This window comes from Meriones unguiculatus, chromosome 20, assembly GCF_030254825.1.
Source record: "Meriones unguiculatus strain TT.TT164.6M chromosome 20, Bangor_MerUng_6.1, whole genome shotgun sequence".
Taxonomy (NCBI): Eukaryota; Metazoa; Chordata; class Mammalia; order Rodentia; family Muridae; genus Meriones; species Meriones unguiculatus.
The window spans coordinates 64429718-64449163 of NC_083367.1; the positions used below are offsets into that span (position 1 = coordinate 64429718).

At 47.1% G+C, this 19446-nt stretch overlaps 1 protein-coding gene across 1 annotated transcript in view; it reads right to left on the reverse strand.

Annotated features, from left to right (window-relative positions):
* Arid1b (AT-rich interaction domain 1B) overlaps positions 1-19446 on the reverse strand; it is a 350803-nt gene that overhangs the window by 14974 nt on the left and 316383 nt on the right. The window contains 6 exon segments of the mRNA XM_021649052.2: positions 1513-1688; positions 1926-2064; positions 7928-8132; positions 10566-10775; positions 16156-16314; positions 16927-17036. Coding sequence (XP_021504727.1) covers positions 1513-1688; positions 1926-2064; positions 7928-8132; positions 10566-10775; positions 16156-16314; positions 16927-17036 — 999 coding nt within the window.

Genomic DNA, 19446 nt, shown 5'->3' on the forward strand with positions numbered 1-19446 from the left:
ACTAAAGGTGGGATACAGACTCGAAAGCGTTCTCACGCCACGGCAACTTAGCTCCTTCAAACACCCACAAGGCTTTTGGATCTCGAGGCTACTAGATTTACATACTTTTTGGAAACCTTTGCTCAGAAGGAGCCCCGAGTCTCTTTAAAGGAACAATTACAGATCAATTTCCTTTATGTAACTCTTACCTGAAGTACATTTAAAATATTATAAATCTCATTTGCCTGCTAGTATACACCTGATGCTGAGACTTCTGAGAGTCTCTCCTTTGATTTTTATAGTCCATAATATGCATCAAACCCAAACTGGGGCTCTATGCATCTCTCCACTCAGGGGTATCATAAAACTCATAGCTGTTATGCTGGTGCACACCTTTAACCCCAGCACTTGGGGAGGCAGAGGCAGGTGGATCTCTGAGCCTGAGGGCAACCTGGTCTACAAGGAGTTTCAGGTCAGCCAGGGCTATATAGTGAGAACCTGTCTCAAAAGGATTTTTTTTTTTAATATATCCCAACATCTAAGTCTGATACATTTCTTAAGAAGTCCCAGAATAGCTACTGCCACAAAAACAATCTTTCCTGTATGTAAAAAAATACTCCTATGATGACTTAATTTGACAGGACCTAACTACATTTGGGTGAATGCCAAAAAGCAATCTGCCAGGTTCCTACCTGATGCTGGCATGCACCACCTCAGCACACACACTCCCTGGGGCTGGCCAGGGCTAAAGACCCTGCCCAGGTGTCTCTGTTGGCCCTGACTTTCCCATGCTCCCTGAGCTCATGGGTCCCACTGCAGCAGACACCTCTGCCCAGCTCCAGACCAACAGCCTCTTGACTAGGCCCCTGCACAGATGCTCAAGACACAGAGCTTCTTGCTGCTCTGGCCCTTTCCCAACAAGCCATGGACAACTGCTCAGAGTCCTCACTCATTCACCACCCCTCTGAGACACAGTAGGCCTCTCTCCACTGCTCGTATCTGACTCCAGCCCGGCATCTATGGCTCAACTGTCACACTACTCCCTAAGTGTCTCTTTAAAAAAACTCTTTAGTTTTATGAGCACTGGTGTTTTGCCTGCACGCCTGTCTGTTTGAGGGTGTCAAACCACTTGGAGCTGGACGGTTGTGAACTGCCATGCCAGTGGTGGGAATTGAACCCTGGTCCTCTGAGAACAGCCAGTATTCTTAACTGCGTGGCGCCCTGCCCTGTGCACAGTTCACGGTGACACACTGCTGACAATGCTGGGCAGTGGCTGTCCTGACCACAGGTGTCCACTGTTCTTCTACTGGTTTCTCGTGTGTGGACTTCATCCTTACAGTCTGAAGCAGGCTCTCCTGTTTTCATCATTTCTAGATGAGGGAAGTCAGGCACAGAGAAGGAATGTTATCCTACGGCCAGAGCTTAAGCAAGGAATGAGGCTGTGCTACTGGATGGCAGGTACTTAGAACAGGCCCAGGTGAACAGGTTGCAAGACAGTGGAGAGAAGAAAGCCTCCTGCACGTGCCCACGCACCTTTTCTCATTCCGCTGAAAGGGTCCTTGTTGGGTTCATAGGGCATCCTGCCCATCATGTCTGGCATGCTCATGCCCTGCTGGTACGGGGCGTTTGGAGTCATGGAGTTCCTTTTTGGGTACGACGAGGAATCACTCACATCTGAGAATGGGTCGTGCACACTGACTGTACTGCTTCTAAGAGAAACAAAAGATGGAAGCTGAAGGTCGTTGCGGCACTGTCTCACGTACCGTGCTCAGGAAAGAAGCCGCTCTCGAGACAGCTTAAGCAGAACCACCCAAAGTAAATCACGGGCTGAAACTAGTAGCCATAAACACTTAGAAACTAATCAGGAAAGAACATTTTTTTCTATTAAGTTTGCTCCAAAAACAAAACAAAATGACGTTAACATCTCAAGAGCCCTCAGAACATACCTTCCACTTTGCATGGGGGTCATCTGTCCATGAGGGGTAGAGGCTGGGGTCGGCGGTTTCAGATCACCTGGCACCTCTGCCATTGAATTGCTGCCGGTTGACTGTGGAGTCTGTGGGCCTTGTAATGATCCTGAGTTAGCTAGCAACGGTCAAGGGGAAATAGGGGGAAAAGCCAGAGTTATTGATCATGCTAATTTTTCATAGCCAGGTATATGGAAGGATTAAAAGTAAGACACCACTGGAATTATAGCAATACTGTAGAAAAATCAGTCGCTTATACACTATTTTTGTTAAGAGACAGAGGGAAAGGGAGGGAACCGGAGCAAGCGTGCATACCCAGGGACTGAAGACAGCGCCTAACACATGCGAGGCCGAATCTGTACACTATGCTCTACCCCCAGCACCCAATGAAGGGTTTTTTTTTTTGTTTTTTTAAATAAATGATTTAGAAGCATACTTCATTTATGAGACATAAAACATAGTTGTATGTTTGACTGGGTAATTGCTTCCTGGGATATTTATCCCGGGGAAAAGGAGCCAAAAAAAAAAAAAAAACTGTTTAACTCAGCGTTGTTGGATATACTCTAAATGTAAATAAAGAAGAAATGGGATGAACATCTTGGCATGTCAGTTCCATGGTCTGCAATGCGGAGCTTCAGAACACTGGTTCTTCAGGAGCGGGGAATGCCTGCATTTGAGAAGTAGCTCGGTAGGCTAACAAGGTGCCTTACGTTATTTTAGTATCTTTTCAGTAGTTAGACATCTATGCTCTATCATTGAAAACACTATCATTCAAACCATGACTAGGATTTGTTACTGCAAATACACATCGTGCCGGCCTGCAGGTCTCCAATGCTGCTGTCAGACTTTTGAGACTCTGCTTCAACCTCGGTTACCTCAGAACAACAGTGCGAAGAAGAGAGCCCTTTCAAAACTCAAGCGGGATTGATTAACCTGGCTTTACAGGAAAACCACAATGTCTCAGGAGCTCCCATGTTATCATCTATCAGTCTTTAGTGTGTTAGATATTCAACAGACGGCTGTTGGTTCGGTGTGCTGATTAGATGGGAACACACTGGATGAAGCTGTGCCGGATGTAGCTGAGCTTTTTCAACAGGTGAACACTAAGTAGCAAACTGATCCAGCCTACACAGCTCCACACCATGGCGCCTGCACACTCAGTCACAACTGTGAGCACCACTGAGAAAACGACACTTGCTCTCCTGTGGAAGGCTCCAGCCTCACCCTGGCGCTTGTTTTACAGTAGAGTAAGTGGAGGTTAAGCAAGTCTCACTCCATTACTTAACGAAGGGATCAGAAATGGCAAAGGTGGGCATCGCTTATGTATGTGAGGGGCACGGTGAAGAAACTTCCCACATGACCTCTCCATGGTAAGGTTAAAGTTTTTATTGTATATATGGGAGAGAACAGCCAGAGGCATCTGGAAGAATCCAGAGCAGAGAGAGGAAGTAGGCTGAAAACGGCCAGCAGACTGGACAAGGCCAGGGCTATCTGTGAGAGCGAGACTAGAAGAGGGTACAGAATAGAGACAGCACAGTGAGAGCTGCAGGGCAGGGGGAAACCTTGCTATTATAAAAGGAACAGAGGGAAGCCTGGGGAGGCGGCGCTGGCGCTAGCGCGGACTCTGGAATGTGTAACAGGTACTTGTGATGCTCAGGAGCCTGGAGGCCCCACACGCACTGTGATGTGCAACAACAGGTAGTCATTTGTCCTTCTGTGAAATGGAGCCCAGTTTCACAAGTTCCTGAGGAATGCTAGCTTTTCTCTAACCATCAGATGTCACAGTCCAGCTTGAGCTCATTTCTGGATATACGGGCTGTGTTTAGAGTTTGGGGAGCTGGAGTTTTCTTTGGGCTGAAAACTTGTTCTTAGAGAGTGACAGCTCTATGCACAAGTGCTGTCTGCCGGGCTGCGTAGCCCCTGTGGCTGTGGGAGACTTAGTGGTGGCTTTAAGCTCGCAGACTAACAAACACTGGAAAGCTCTGGAGATGGGCATTAAGAAGGCAAACTGCAATTAAAGAGCCAGGAGCCTTTTGTAACAATCTACCAGTCACGTCAGCTCCACAGACTGTGGAGAAAAGGAGACCAGTCGTTTTCCTTGGAAATGTGCCTCACAGGCCGCTGCAATCTTATAATGACCCTTATTTACAAGTATTCATTTTTATAGCTAATAAAAAAAAATGAAGAACTCTCATTTCTTGCCAGTGTTTTTCCTTTCCTTTCAAGGGAAAAAAAAATGAATACACCCTCTTGCAACTCCATTAGCAAGGAGGCTGGCCGGCTCTCTAGGATATCCCTACCCTTTGCCAGAAGCTATGAATGTATACTCTAAAGTAAACAATGGAAAGGTTACTGAAGGTTAAATACATTCACACACTTCAGATGGGAACAGCCAGGCTCCTGGCTGGGAAGATAATTTACACAGCATGAACCTGGTGCCCCAGTTCTGTCGGGAGGGGTGTGGGTAACAGGGTGAGAACAGCTGATGTGTCCCAGGTCTAGTGACTAGAGGTCAACCAGAGGTCACCTTTGTTTATACTGCAGCCCCTTTCTCATTTATCTTCCTCTGAGGATTCCCTAGTTGGAACCATGACAGGTTTTGTGACATCACTTGTCAGCTAATAATAGAAATGCAGTCAGCCACCTGCCAGCAAAGATGGATGGGTTTTGGGTTACAAACTTCCTAGCTGAATGGAGGTTTCTCCACAGCTCCATTTTCCCAGGTCTGCTGGGGACACCTGCTGCTGACTAAACTTTACCAACCAGGGCAAGTTCAGTGTCAGGGTCCCACTGGCACCTTAGGGAGGCAGACTACATGCTTTGGCCCTGACAGGTGATGGGGTGCATCTGTTTGCAGAGTGCCTGTCTGCAGGATGTAGCTGCAGGGATGAAGGGAGACAGGTCTCCAAGGCTGAACTCAGCTTTAGATTTATGAAGTCACAGCAAGTCAAAGCTGGCCAGAAACCCAAGATGTGGAACCCTCTCAGAACAGAGACACATGACTTAGGAACACGTGATTTGGTGAAGGCTGGGAAAGCAATCTAGAATAATTAGAAACATTTTGGTTTAGTCTGCCTGGATGTGCTGGTAAGAAAGGTTTAACTGAAAATTAACTTCAATAGTTATATGTTAAAAGAAACAGAAATTGTGGTACATTTACACAATGGAATACTACTTAGCAATTAAAAACAAGGAAATCATGAAATTTGCAGGCAAATGGTGGGATCTAGAAAAGATCATCCTGAGTGAGGTATCCCAGAAGCAGAAAGACACACATGGTATATACTCACAAGTGGATATTAGACCTATAATATAGGATAAACATACTAAAATCTGTACACCTAAAGAACCTACACAAGGAGGACCCTGGGTAAGATGATCAATTCTCACTTAGAAAGACAAACGGGATGGACGTTGGAAGAAGGAGAAAACAGGGAACAGGACAGGAGCCTACCACAGGGGGCCTGAAAGACTCTACCCAGCAGTGTATCAAAGCAGACGCTGAGACTCATAACCAAACTTTGGGCAGAGTGCAGGGAATCTTATGAAAGAAGGGAAGTTAGTAAGACCTGGAGAGGACAGGAGCTCCACAAGGAGAGCAACAGAACCAAAATATCTGGGCACAGGGGCCTTTTCTGAGACTGATACTCCAAACAAGGACCATGCACGGAGATAACTTAGAACCCCTGCTCAGATGTAGCCCATGGCAGCTCAGTATCCAAGTGGGTTCCCTAGTAAGGGGAACAGGGGCTGTCTCTGACATGAACTCAGTGGCTGGCTCTTTGGTCCCCCCCCCCCTCCAGGGAGGAGCAGCCTTGCCAGGCCACAGAGGAGGATGCTGCAGCCAGTCCTGATGAGACTTGATAAGCTACGGTCATCAGATGGAAGGGGAGGAGTACCTCCCCTATCAGTGGACTTGGAGAGGGACATGGGAAGAGATGAGGGAAGGAGGGTGGGATTGAGAGGAAATAAGGGAGGGGGCTACAGCTTGGACACAAAGCAAATAAAATGTAATTAATGTAAAAAATAAAAATTTAATTATTAAAAAAGAAAGAAAGAGACCAAGAAAAAACTCTTGAGAAACTTTCTTCAATGATCGGATGAAGGTCTTGGGCCAGGGAGACCATCTGGTGCATGGCAGGCTGTGGCACAAACCTGGCTATGAGTTTCACGGATGCTGCTGCCCCCGACGGACTCTGTGTGGTACACAGCACACTGCACGGTGCTCTCTGGGATGGACATTGACTTCATGGTCCACACCAGGAAGATGTGCTTCTACTGTCCCCACATCGCAGCAGGACCCCGTCTCTATCTGACCAAGAAGTCTAAGTGGGAGCCATGTTTCTCTGTGCGGTTAAAATGATAATGTTGCCATAAACGCAGCTGTTTTAAACTAAGGAGAGGAAAGTGCTGGCCGTTCAGGGAACAGATCTCCACTTTCTACAGGATCTGTACCTCGGCAGGGCTTCCTGTACGAAGGCTGAGGCATGCTGGGAGAGCTATTCTCCACACACAAGTGCAGGCCATTCAGGGACACAAGTTCTTTCCTGACAAATAAAACACGTCTTCAGATCTTTGCAGACGTCACTGCTTTGGACCCTGCACCCCACTGGGGTTTTATTTTGGAAAAATGGTTTCAGAGCCGTTCACAGGCAGCTTCTTTCACTCTGTGAACTGAATGTAATGTTGTGTGGTTTTTAGATTAGGCTGTCTAGTGTTCAGGTACACCCTGAATGGCCTGGGTTCATTAAAGGTGAGGGTGCGAAGGAGGGTTTTCTCTTCTTAGAACTGGACCTACATCCAAGGACGGTCACGGCTAGCTACATTGATTTGAGACCTCATGACTGCCAACAGCTGCAGCTTTGCAATGCTGAAGTGAACAGAATTCTTTCTCTGATTTCTAGATGTCAACACGCGCCTCTTTCAAAGGCATTTCAATCTAGGTTGAGGCACCAGTGGATTCTGTGAACAACATAAAGCCAAACATTCCAAAACAAGCCTCTTGCACCCTCACTATGTAGCTGTGGCTTCTCAGGAGTTTATCTGCCTTTATTTCTCTCGGGGACATTTAAACTGCACCTGTATCCAGGGCTGATACCAAGATAAAATAAGTATACAGAAGTTGCCTGGCACACTATATGCTCAAGAAACATGAGCTTTTAGTTAGATCCAGAGCAGGCCATTGGACTCATCAGTATACCCAGTCTCCATCTTGAACAGCAACAGTGGCAGTGCTGAAGGCAACTAGCTGGAAATGTGATCCCGTGATACCAGTGACCAGAGACACCAGGAATGGTGGGATTTATCTGTGGGAAGCCACCACTCAGAAACAAGCAAGGGGCCATTTTTTCCCTGTCTCACAGTATTCGATAATTTCACACTTGAAAGTCGAATCGGGGACAAAGGCCAGATGGAGAGCTGCAAAGAGTGAACTGTATCCAACAGTGTGGACGGAGGGGCAGGAAGGAACTGTCTGTACACCTGCTCCTTACAATGGTATGAGAGGCCCTTTTCTGTGGCATTGGCAGGGATTCCCTCCCAGTGAGAACTCGCTGGACAGGAAACAGCAGAACCTAAGTCCAGATTTTTTTTTTTTTAAGTACAAACTGGAGAGGCCAGACGGAAAAGGCAGAAAGGTAGTACAAGCCAGTCACTGGGCCAGAAGGTGGCACCACCTGGACTGTAAAACAGTAGAATGGAGACTGGGTTCACAGGGATGTTTCCTCTGTCTGAATCCTTACATCATGAACAAGGGTAGACGGCTCAGGATTCTGAAGTCTATGCTGACAAAATGAGCAAAGGTAAGGATGCTGCTTCAAAGTTTGATGTGAAGGGCAGCACCCCGCATTTCATTCTTCTGTGAGCACGGCTGGGGAGGGAGCAGGCAGCAGAGGTCTGTTCCTCTCCCAGGTCTGGAGCACTGTCTGGCTCAGCCAGGTTCCTGGTTCCTGCACAGGCCCAGCTGTAGCTCTGTCACTTACCAGGAGATGGCGGCTGGAGCTTGGGCTGCTTCTTTGCATCCCCAGTGCTGAAGACTTCTGGCGGGGGCTCCTCCCCACGCTCAATTTTGCACTCGAAGGCAAACAGGTACTGAATATACTGCTTTTTCAGGGAGCTGGCTGCGCTGCTTGAAGTGCCAACGTTTAGGTTGGTTGCCAGTTCACGCCACTTCTTGTTTTTATTAACCTAGAAAAAAAAGCGGGGTGGGGGACAGGATGGTTGGTTTGCAGCAAAGTGGCTTGTTTAAAGCCAGGAGACAAACAAGCACTTAATGTCTTGGCTTACTTTTTTCATTTGCCTCTTTTAACTAATGCTCATCACTTGGGCTCAGCAGCACACAGACAGCATTTACAGTTATAAAACCATTAAGGAACCTGCTGATGGCTACATAAAAGCCCGCTTGCTGGGGTCCTCTGCCTGCTACATCTCCTAGAGACTTGAATAAGAGCTTCCAGATTTCTGAGCCTCAGGATGAATGGAGACCCCCCTACCACGCATACTCCCATCCCCACCTAAACTCTGAGAGAAAAGGGTGCCTTAACCTAACAGAGTAACAAAGGGTGCCTTCACCTAACATAATAACAGCCCCATATGTACATGAAAAAAAAAAAAAAGACCATTCCCTTCCAACAGCCAGAGTGTGCCCATGGTACTGCTCCCCCGGCTAGAGTGTGGGCGGCAGCTTAGCGGCTGGGCACCTTAGGCTGAAGACATCAGTACTCTAAGAGAGGATAAGGGTGGGGTATGTGTATGTCCGAGAGAGAGAGAGAGAGAGAGAGAGAGAGAGAGGCGGGAGATAGATATGGGACTTTGTTTCAACTCTTTCATACTACCTTGGAATCGGTTATGAAAGGTTAAAGTCATGAATAAAACAAGAAGACACACAAATAACTCAGGGAAGATGGAAGCTTGTGCCTTTTGATGTGCGCTATGTTGAACAGCTTGCAGTGGTCGCGAAATTATGAATTTCTGGATCCAAACTTTGGCACAAGGCTCTTTACATCCATTTACTTAGTACTAAATAGTCACAATAAGCATCGCGTTTGACTGCTCTGGGAAATGCCTCTTTCAGCACTTAGTGGAAGAGGATGCAAACAGCAGCTTCAGAGATGGCAATTTTGCCGCTTGGCCAACCAGTACAAGGCTCTGAGCTGTCAGGGTGGCCCCTGCTCACACACGTTGGTGGCAGCAGGGCTGCGAGTGTGCCAGCCTGTACCAGTTAAGCTGCAGAGCTGCTTGTCTGCAGGTGTAATTTGCATTCACATACTGGCATGAGTCAGGCAGCCAGAGGCACCACCCGAGAAGCACATTCTGGCAATTTGGTCTTGGTGGTTTGCAGTAGAGTTCAGCCTCGGAGAGATGAGCCGAGTGAGTGGGGCAGAGGTAGAGAGAGGGAGGGGAGGTGGTCCACCCAGCACATGGGAGGTGGGATTCTGCAGAGCTAGAAATAGGCTGTAATGGATCTAGTCATAGGCCTCAGTCCTGCAGGAACGTCAAGGGAAGGCCATGAGCAAAAGGTCTGTCCTGCAAGCCCAGAACTACCTAACCGAGGCCTGGAAACCTCAGCGACTCTAGGGGTGACAGGTTACGTTGGTTGGGTGTTTGTTGTCTCAGTCCAAACATCCACTAGGCTCTGGTGACCCAGCCAGCTCCATAGCATTGATCTAGGGTGGGAATCTGGATGGTTAGTCTTTAAGACCTCCACAGGCTATTCCTACTCATAGCAGGAGCCACAGCTCATGTCTGTCTCAGACAGGCCTGCAATTTACCCACCAGCACACTGGTGGCGACATGAGTCTCCGCATCAATTCGCGGGGTTAGTGACCTGTACCTTTTGAGTACACACACAAATAAAAGGCATGGTGAGGTGAGGTACATGCCCAGTCCAGCCAGACCCCTCACCAAAAATAATGAACTGAACAAAGTAGAGTGCCGAGGATACAAAATTTAGGGGACATGCTGACTGTCAACAAGTAATGGTAGGTACTAGCAGACACAAAAAAATGCGCTTTGCCTTGACTTCTATAACTAGCGTCCCAGCCCTGTAGGCTACTACAATGCGAGTCCTGTAGCTCTCCAGGAGCTAGAGGCATGCTTTACCCTTATGGCTCAATTTCTCTTTCTGTTTTCTTTTCAGACAGGGTGTTATATGGCTGGGGCTGGCTATGAACTCTTGATCCTCCTGTATGGAATTACAGGCAAGCCTCACTTTACTCAGTTTGAATTTATAAGTTGCTCTGGATATGGAAAACGAGTGACTTTGATTTTTATCTGATCCTCATAATGAATTTAATCATTTCTAAAACACTCCTGGAGTATTTACCATGACTCAGTAGTAGATTCTGCAGAATTCGAGAGCTGCCTGGGGAAAAAAAAATCTAATGGTTTAGTATAGATGAGGAAACTGAGGCCACAGGAGTTGGTAGCAGTCAGGAGTCCTAGCCCTCTCCGCCCACTATACAGTACTACGAAGGTGACCTTCCTACAGGCTTAGCTCTTCCTCTGTGAAAAACCAAACCAAACCAAACCAAATGCAACACCAAAGCTAAAGGCAGCATGACAAACTGAGTCGTACAGCTACAGGCCTGTCCATCACACTCGCTCCTCACCCACGCCTACCTGGGCCAAGCCGCCAATCTCTTTGACGCAGACATAGAGTCGGAATAGGTCCAGGGGCTTCTTGCCCACCGCAGGCAGACTGGACACCGGGGAGCCCCGCTCTTCCATGAACGTCAGGTAGCGGTCCACCCACAGCTTCCTCTCCGGCTCATTCCCCAGCTCATAGACCTTTGTGATCTTCTCCCCGGTGGTGGAGGATGAGCTGGACTTCTATGTGGCAGTGGGCATGAGGGGCGGGGATGGGGGCGGGGGGGCGGGGAGGGGGGAAAGGCCAGAGAAGAGCAGTGAGCTGACGAGTACGAGAAAACAGGTTCAAAAACTACTGTTATCAGAGAACAGCTAGGAGTACTGGCTTCTAGCTCAGGCATAAACGATACATTTTCTTAACATACTTTGACTTTAAATAAAAGGACCCAAACTCTCAATTTTAACACCTAAAACAAACACTTTGATAGAATCACTGAATCCCAGAAGGCAAGATTCCAATGAAGTCTCATGTGCTCTTGAAAAAAATAAAAGGCTGGCAGCCAGAGAATGAACGTGGTCAAGTTTCTCAGGTCTAATGCCACAGTCTCCAACCCCCAGTAAATAGGTTCCTAGTTTTTTTTTTTTTTCCTCAAAATAAGAATGATTAATATGTGTCCGCATGAAAACTAAGTCACATGGTAAACAGACACCTGGAGCTTGCTGCCGAGTGTGCAGGGGGACAGACACTGCGGGCACTGTGTGCCTCCAAGCCGTGGAGTTGGTAGCCACCAGGCAGCTAAAGCCGTGGCGTGCAACAGCCAGCTCTCCCTACCTAAAGTGTCTGAGCTCCTCAGTGTGACCGAGGTGCATCCCCCAGCGTGGCAGCTCCCCTCTATGGCCATTCTGCCTGTAATGGCAGTCCTTCAGCTTCAGGGTCCCCGAGGCGGGAAAATATGTACATAACGTACATAAACATGGGCGACCTGGGCCCCTGACTCAACTCCCAGATCCTTAAGGCTGAGGCAGGAGGATCACAAGCTTGAGGCTGGACTGGACAGTTTACAGACTCCCTGTCTCAAATTAGAAAAGAACAAGGCAGGAAAGGGCGTGTGACAGAACTCAGTGACAGTACATGGAAGGTCTAAATTCAGTCCCCAGCACCCAGGGCAGGGAGGGGCGGTAACAGGGGGAGGATGGTTAAATGTGATCTTTAAGGCTTAATTTCAGTGCTGGACTTAAACTTCAAGCCATTCAGAAATTACTTTAGATAAGACCATACTTGTGTGTGTGTGTGTGTGTGTGTGTGCTTGCACATGTGTGTGCATATAGATATCTTCAGAGTCCAGAAGAGGGCTATCAATCACTGGGAACTGGAGTTACAGGCAGCTGTGAGGCATATAACATGGCTGTTGGGAATAGAAACTGGGACCTTGGCAAGCGGAGCAGCTAAGCCTGCTGCCCAGCTCGCAGATGCAATCCTCACATCTTCCCCAAAGGGTTTCTACGGCTCTCCCATGCAGGTAAAGCACTCCACACAGCTGAAGTATGTGGGGACTGTGTGACAATCTCTAGAAGGCCGGCCGGCTAATCTGCACCAGAGCTCAATTGTACTCCGTCACAGGCTGGGTCGCTCCACACAGTACTGTTTACGGTGTGCGGAGCTCTGCTCTGCAGCGGACTGACAACGCTCTCCCACCTACACTTTAAGCTTGTTGGTTCTGGTTCCGCTCACTCAGCGCAGTGTCCTTCACACCAGCGCTCTTAGATGTGTTCTGTGAATGCTGGAGCATACAAAAAAATGTGTGAAAAGTCTGATCGCCTCAGGTAAGAATTAGCGAAAGACTTGAATATCCTGTGCATAGGGCAGAAAGGCAAAATGTGATGTGAATGCATGGCCACAGTGAGACTACAGCTGAGAGAGCAACAGGGGACATGTCCCTGGCCCAAGGCTTGCTCGTAAGCCAAATCTGTGTCCTGAAGAGAACAAGGAGAGCAGAGACACACAGAGCAGAGCAGCGAGCATGCATGCTTACAGTTGCCTAGACACTGGGGAAGTTTTTATTTTCCTTTTAGGTCTATTTTTATTTTTTAAGTATGTGGACTTTGCCTGCGTGAATGTGTATCATGTGTGTGCAGAGCCCACGAACGGCAGAAGAGGGTGCTCGATCCCCTGGAACTGGAGTTATAATGGTGTTTAGCCACCACTGGGTGCTGGGGACTGGGCCTAGGTCCTTTGCAGGAGCAGCCAGTGCTCTAACAACCTAGCCAGCTCTCCAGGCCCCATTTGACGATGGTCTTAATGAGACACTGCCTGCCATAGCAGGAAAGGCTTTTAGGAAGTCCCGGTAACTTTTGCAGGTAGCCAAGGGCCACTTGGAACTGCTTATGTGCTCTGAACATTGTATCCATGGTTCTGAAACCACTGGGAAGGGAAAAAAGAAAAAGAAAAAGAGAAAAAGAAAAAAAGAACAGACACTGCTGAGAATTACAGCAAGATATTCTTACGGTGCCACAAGTGTTTTCCTTGCATATAGTTTAATTAAGCTAAAATGCATATTTCCTCAAGGCTCTGAGGCAGATTTACATTTCAGCAGTCTTTACCATATGCTTGGTTCTATGTATATGTGTATGGACAAATGTTTGTATTTTAGAATGTTTCCTAACAAAGCAGTGTCGGCCCATAGTACGCCGTCAAAGCAACCACAACAGCTCTGTTGTTTTGCCCAGTTCATGCCTGCTGCTAGGAAAGCTTTATTGGGGACACTATTAAGAGCAATTTCAAGCACAGATTGAAGTGGCATCGCAGAAGGAGCAGTTAGACATTCCTGAATCGGGCTCCTCTGCAGCGATCTAAAGCAACAATGGTCGTTCGATGTGCTCTGCGTCAGTCCCCTTCCTGAACAACTACCTCGTTCAGGACAGGAGCACAGAGCGAAGCACACAGCAAGAGCCTAGCATTTTCCATGCAGCAAACACAGCCTCTCCCACCCTTGTTTAGTGATGCTTGTGCATTCTTAAACACAAACAATTTGTGCTTTACAAATAGATAATATATGTGGCAATATTAAAAAGAGAAAAGAAAAAAAAAGAAAAACACCCAGAAGCAGAAAGACACACATGGTGTATACTCACTTCTAAGTGGATATTAGACATATAAGATAGGATAATCATACTAAAATCTGTACACCTAAGGAAGCTAATCAAGAAGGAGAACCCTGGGTAAGATGAGATCAATTATCATTCAGAAAGGCAAATGGGATGGACATCGAAGAGGGGAAAAGCAGGGAACAGGACAGGAGCCTACCACAGAGGGCCTCTGAAAGATTCTAGCCTGCAGAGTATCAAAGCAGAGGCTGAGACTCATAGCCAAACTTTGGGCAGAGTGCAGGGAATCTTATGAAAGAAGGGGGAGACAGAAAGACCCGGAGGGGACAGGAGCTCCACAAGGAGAGAATAAAAAAATCTGGGCACAGGGGTCTTTTCTGAGACTGATACTCCAACCAAGGACCATACATGGAGATAACCTAGAACCACTGCACAGATGTAGCCCATGGCAGCTCAATGTCCAAGTGGGTTCCCTAGTAAGGGGAACAGGGACTGTCTCTGATGTGAACTCAGTGGCCTGCTCTTTGATCACCTCCCCGGAGAGGGGTGCGACCTTACCAGGCCACAATGCAACAACTCCTGATGAGACCTGATAGACTAGGATCAGATGGAAGGGGAGAAGGACCTCCCCCATCAGCGGACTGGGGGAGAGGCATGGGTGGAGAAGAGGGAGGGATGGTGGGAATGGGAGGGGCTGAGGGAGGGGGCCACAGCTGAGATACAAACTAAATAAACTGTGATTAATAAAAAAAATTTAAAAAAGAAAAACACTAAACTTCAAGTGTAATGATCAGAAAATGGAGTTAATACCCAAGTTTGCTTTTCTATTACATTTAAATAAAATTGAATTTTTATTTATTTATATTTTTTTGGAGGTAGGGTCTTGCTATGTAGCCCAAGTGATAGTCAAACACAATTCTTAGTCTGGGACTATAGGCATGTGCCACTGAATCCAGCTAGAAAGTAGAATTTTGATAAGAGTTTTGCACAGGCCTCGCTGGCTGAGGACAGGGTGAGTGGGAAGCTAGAACACAGCTCCCATCTCGGTCATCTGTAATTTCAGGGCCAACGATAAATGTTACGTCATGCTTCACAGTCTAATAGTGGTCTTTGTTTTTAGAAATTATTCTCAATTATTATCTTAAGTTTTAAAGATTACCATTTTCTTGAACTGAGCGCCAATATGTAAATGGTTTTGCAAATATATTTCAATTTTTTCATTCACTTAGCATTACTAATTTATATCCTTTTTCTTGTTACAAAGAGAAAGGAAGTAAGACAGAAAGGAAAAAAGAACAGAACAAAACAAAATAGGGCAGGTTTTCAGAAAAAAGCCCACACAATACTGGCAGAATCCTGAGAGCCAAAGCATATCACACACTAGCACATAAAACAAGGCGGTCTGTGCTCTCCTGTTCTGATTTGGCTGGAGTTGCTCCCTTCTCATCCTGGGTAGCTCAAGCCCGGAGCACACCCACAGGGAAGGGAACACCCACAGCACCCTCCACAAACATTTGCTACACCGGCAGCCCTTCAACACACCAGGCTCTCTCTGTCTAACCCAGCGAATGGGTAATAACTGGCAGCCTCCTTGTGGGTTTTGACTAAGCTGCCAGATCCTGCATAGCCAGGGGTTTCCTCCCTCCAACTCTTCCTAAGTTGGGCTCTTTAATACACTGTCTTACAGAAATCAGCGTGTTTCTTGGCAACTAATTGCATGTTAGGCTTTCAATTTTTTTTAAAGATCTTTGATTCCCTATATGAATATAAAGTAAAAAGGTTACTATAACACATTCCTTTCTTGGTGCAGAATAATTGTTTAGAAAGAATAAAGGCCCAGGCTGGTGGTCCAAGGAGCATTTCCTGGTAGGGACATAGCACTGTTGCCATTTACACACTCACCTTGAGATGGCCGGCACTCTGCGCAGGATGCCTCTCGCCCTCTCAGTGGCTCTGATGCAGGCACACATTCTTAGTCCAAAAATCCACACGCACTAACATTTCTAGCCATTTGTCAGTTTCACACATGACTTACAAATGAAACAGGGCTGCTGGTATGATACGCTGTACCCAGTTGCACTATTTATTCATGTATTGCAGGTAAGCAGCTTTGGAATGATGTTTTAGGGATAACAGTCTGTGACGGAATTAAACTGGAAGCCAAATGTGTCATTTATCTAGTGGCTGCTGTTAAGGTTCCATGTAAATGGCAGCAACTGGTTTTAGAGGAAGCCTCCATGGCGTACAGCTGCACTCCTGGTGGAGGAGCCTGGGCCTCCCAAAACATCAGCACATGTCCATGTGGAGGGGGGTCCTCACCCCAGAGCAGCTGCTAACGTTGCCAGAAAGATCTATGTCATCCACACATTTGCTTTGTTCCTAATGTAATCACTTATAAAGAAAAGTCTTTTCATGGATCAACAATGAAGAATCATGTAAAGCAAACCAGTAAGCTTTAAGGAATAATTAATTAACTACCCTCCCCAAACTAAAGAGACAAACAACCAGGACCACTTACAGGACTCGATGGAGTCTTGGGCCAGCCTGGGCTGCTGATGCTATCGCTCTCATCGCCATGAAAGGAGGAGATGCTGGCAGAGCTGGGGGACATTGGGGAAGGGACTGGCAGGTTGCCTGGGGTTGGGGGCTGAGAAATACCCTGAGAGCTGTAGCTATCCTGTGGAGACATAAGAAAAAAGTGACAAAGGTACAACAAACGTTAAAAACAAAAGTACAAAACAAAAGTACATCCAGTTTAACAGAGTGTATGTGTTTCACAAATGTGTATGTAAAAACACGTACAAATATACACCAAAACACATGCATAGCAAAGTACTAAAACATTAGCAGGATGCTGGAAAGGCCATAATGCCACCATGCTTACTTAAGTTGAGATGAAAGGTTAAGCATGGGCTACCCATTATGCAAGAAAGTAAAGAAAAGAAGAGAGCTGTCCAGCTTATTTATGGAATAAGGCAGGGGATCAAAATAAGTATGCTGTTACTGAGATGACCAAAACAGGAAGCGCCAAACTAAAGGCAGAGAAAATGACTGCAAGAGTCCACACCAGGCAAGATGGATTTCTTGCTTCCCCCAACAGCATCTCTCAGGTTGGTTCTGTCCTCCCACCCCTCCCCTATTGTGATTTAATGTCTTAAGAACTAGTAACTTTCATATTTATGCCATGGGGTGGTGGGGACAAAAAAGAGTGCAGGCATGTGGCACATAAGAACATGCAGAGAGCAGGCAGTGCTAAAGCACCAGGCAGAGGACAGCAGGAAGGGATTACCTTTGACTTGCTCTCAGGCTGCGGCACGCCTTCTTCTTTACCATCTGTTTTGAGAGGCACGGAGAGTTTGGATTCACTGGGAGACATCATATCTGCAAGACCCATAGATGCTAATGGGAAACAGGAGAAAGCAGGGTTATTCTTGGGGCATAGCCTGGCACTGCTCACACGAGCTAGGGAGTGAAGGGCCCGGCACTCAAGCTTCCCTTGATGGACAGAAAGGGGCAAAAACAGTCACGGATCCTGAAGCACACTTATGTCTGAAACGCTTTTTGCTGGCGGCAGCAGCGGCTGGGAGTGAGGGATGCAGACATGGATGATGACACTTGACTTCTGTATGCTCAAGATCCCCAAACACTGAGACAATTTAGCCTATGTTTCCTTTCTCACAGTTCAAGAGACTAGGCTACAAGTGGAAACAGGAGGTCCTGCGGACTGCTTTGGGGGCTCTGGACACAACTGCAGTGTGAATCTATCACCTGGGTTCCTCAGAATTGGGTGGTCTGTTTCCTCAGTTCAGGTAATCAGTTTGCAAAATCTTAGCTGCTTCACATGGTCTAGTCTACACGGAGGTGGAGAACCATACTCAGGGTACGGTTCTTTGGGCCCTACAATGGGCTGCTGCCCCGTCAGAGCCTGCAGTCATCAGCCCTCCACAGCTGAGATGCCCATCACTCCTTTCCCCCCCCCCTAGTTTATTTATTTATCTATTTATTTAATAAATACATTGTATAATTTCCACATTTTCTTGCACTTTTCTTTTTAAAATTTTTATTCACTTTGTATCCCATCTGTAGCTCTCTCCCACCTTCCCTCCCAATCCCACCCTCCCTCCCTCTTCTCCACCCATGCCCCTCCTCTAGTCCACTGATAGGGGAGGAGGAAGACCTTTCCTATCAGGTCTCATCAGGACTGGCTGCACTGTCTTCCTCTGTGGCCTGGTAAGGCTGCACCCCCCCCCCCCCTTGAGGGGGAGGTGATCAAAGAGCAGGCCAATCAGTTTATGTCCCTGTTCCCATTATTATGGAACCCACTTGTAGCCATGGGCTACATCTGTGCAGGGGTTCTAGGTTATCTCCACGAATGGTCCTTGTTTGGAGTAACAGTCTCAGAAAATACCCAAGGAAATCATGAAATTTGCAGGCAAATGGTAGGAACTGGAAAAGATCATTCTGAGTGAGGTATCCCAAAAGCAGAAAGGCACACAGGGTATATACTCACTCATAAGTGGATATTAGACATATAATCTAGGATAATCATACTAAAATCTGGACACCTAAGGAAACTAATCAAGAAGGAGGCCCCTAGGTAAGATGCTCAATCCTCATTCAGAAAGGCAAAGGAGATGGACATGAAAAGAGGGAGAAAAGAAGATACAGGACAGGAGCCTCCCACAGAGGGCCTCTGAAAGGCTATCTACCCTGCAGGGTATCAGAGCAGATGATGAGACTCATAGCCAAACTTTGGGCGGAGTGCAGGGAATCTTGTGAAAGAAAGGGGGAGTTAGTAAGACCTGGAGAGGACAGGAGCTCCCAAAGGACAGCAACAGAACGATCGCTGCTCTTGATGCAACCTGCACTTCCTCTCTTCAGCTGAGAAAGGCCACCAGCTCCACCTAGGCCCTGCTAAAAGTTCAGAGAACAACTGACTCATACATGCTCACTGCAGTAAGGACCACTGCGGGCCATCAGTGCAGTGACCCAGGGAACAAGCTGCATTTCCACGGTGCCCACAGCAGAGCCACCTGCACATCCCTGAGTCAGAGGAGCTGCGCCTAAGGTGCCAAACAGATGTGTAAAGAACATGGGGAAACTGAGGCAGCCATCTGCACTTGCTCCCTGCCAGGATGACAGCACCCTGAAGTTTCATCAACAGGCCCTGCTTCAGATGCTGCAGTGGCAAGCGTGGGTTCAGACAGGCAGGACATAAGGAGCACGGTGTACTGAAAAAAAGGAGAAGCAAACCCACTTTAAAAAGGCCCTGCAGATCGCCACCACACAAGGTCACTGCACATATTCATGTAGTACTATGTTTTAGAAAATAATTAGTTTTAATTACAGCAGCGAGAGAGTGAGTGGCTCTGGTGACCTAGCTGGCAGGCTCCACGGTGCTAATTTGTTAATATCGTTAGGATCGCTGCAGGTTTATACCATAGGTCCTGCCAAAAACGCCTGTCCCTCCACGTGCCCTGGAGTTTGCATCAGCACAGTCAACACCGTGCTCTGAAACCCCGTGTTTCCACAGGCATGCTGGCTGGGTTTGCAAAGCCCATTTGCAGCGCAGTCAGTCCTTAAAGGCAGCACAACACACATAAATCCTAATTGAGATGGTTTTCTTTCTTTCTTTTTTTCCAGATTACTTTCAATACTTAGACTTTAAGAACTGGAACAAAAAGCTTTTTCAAGTGATGCAGCTGCAGAGAAAAAAAATCTATCGGGATCAGCTAAAAATGTGTTATTTCTGTGAATGTGTGAAACCTAAAAAAAAAAAAAACAAAAAAAAAAAACGCAGCTGAGTGAT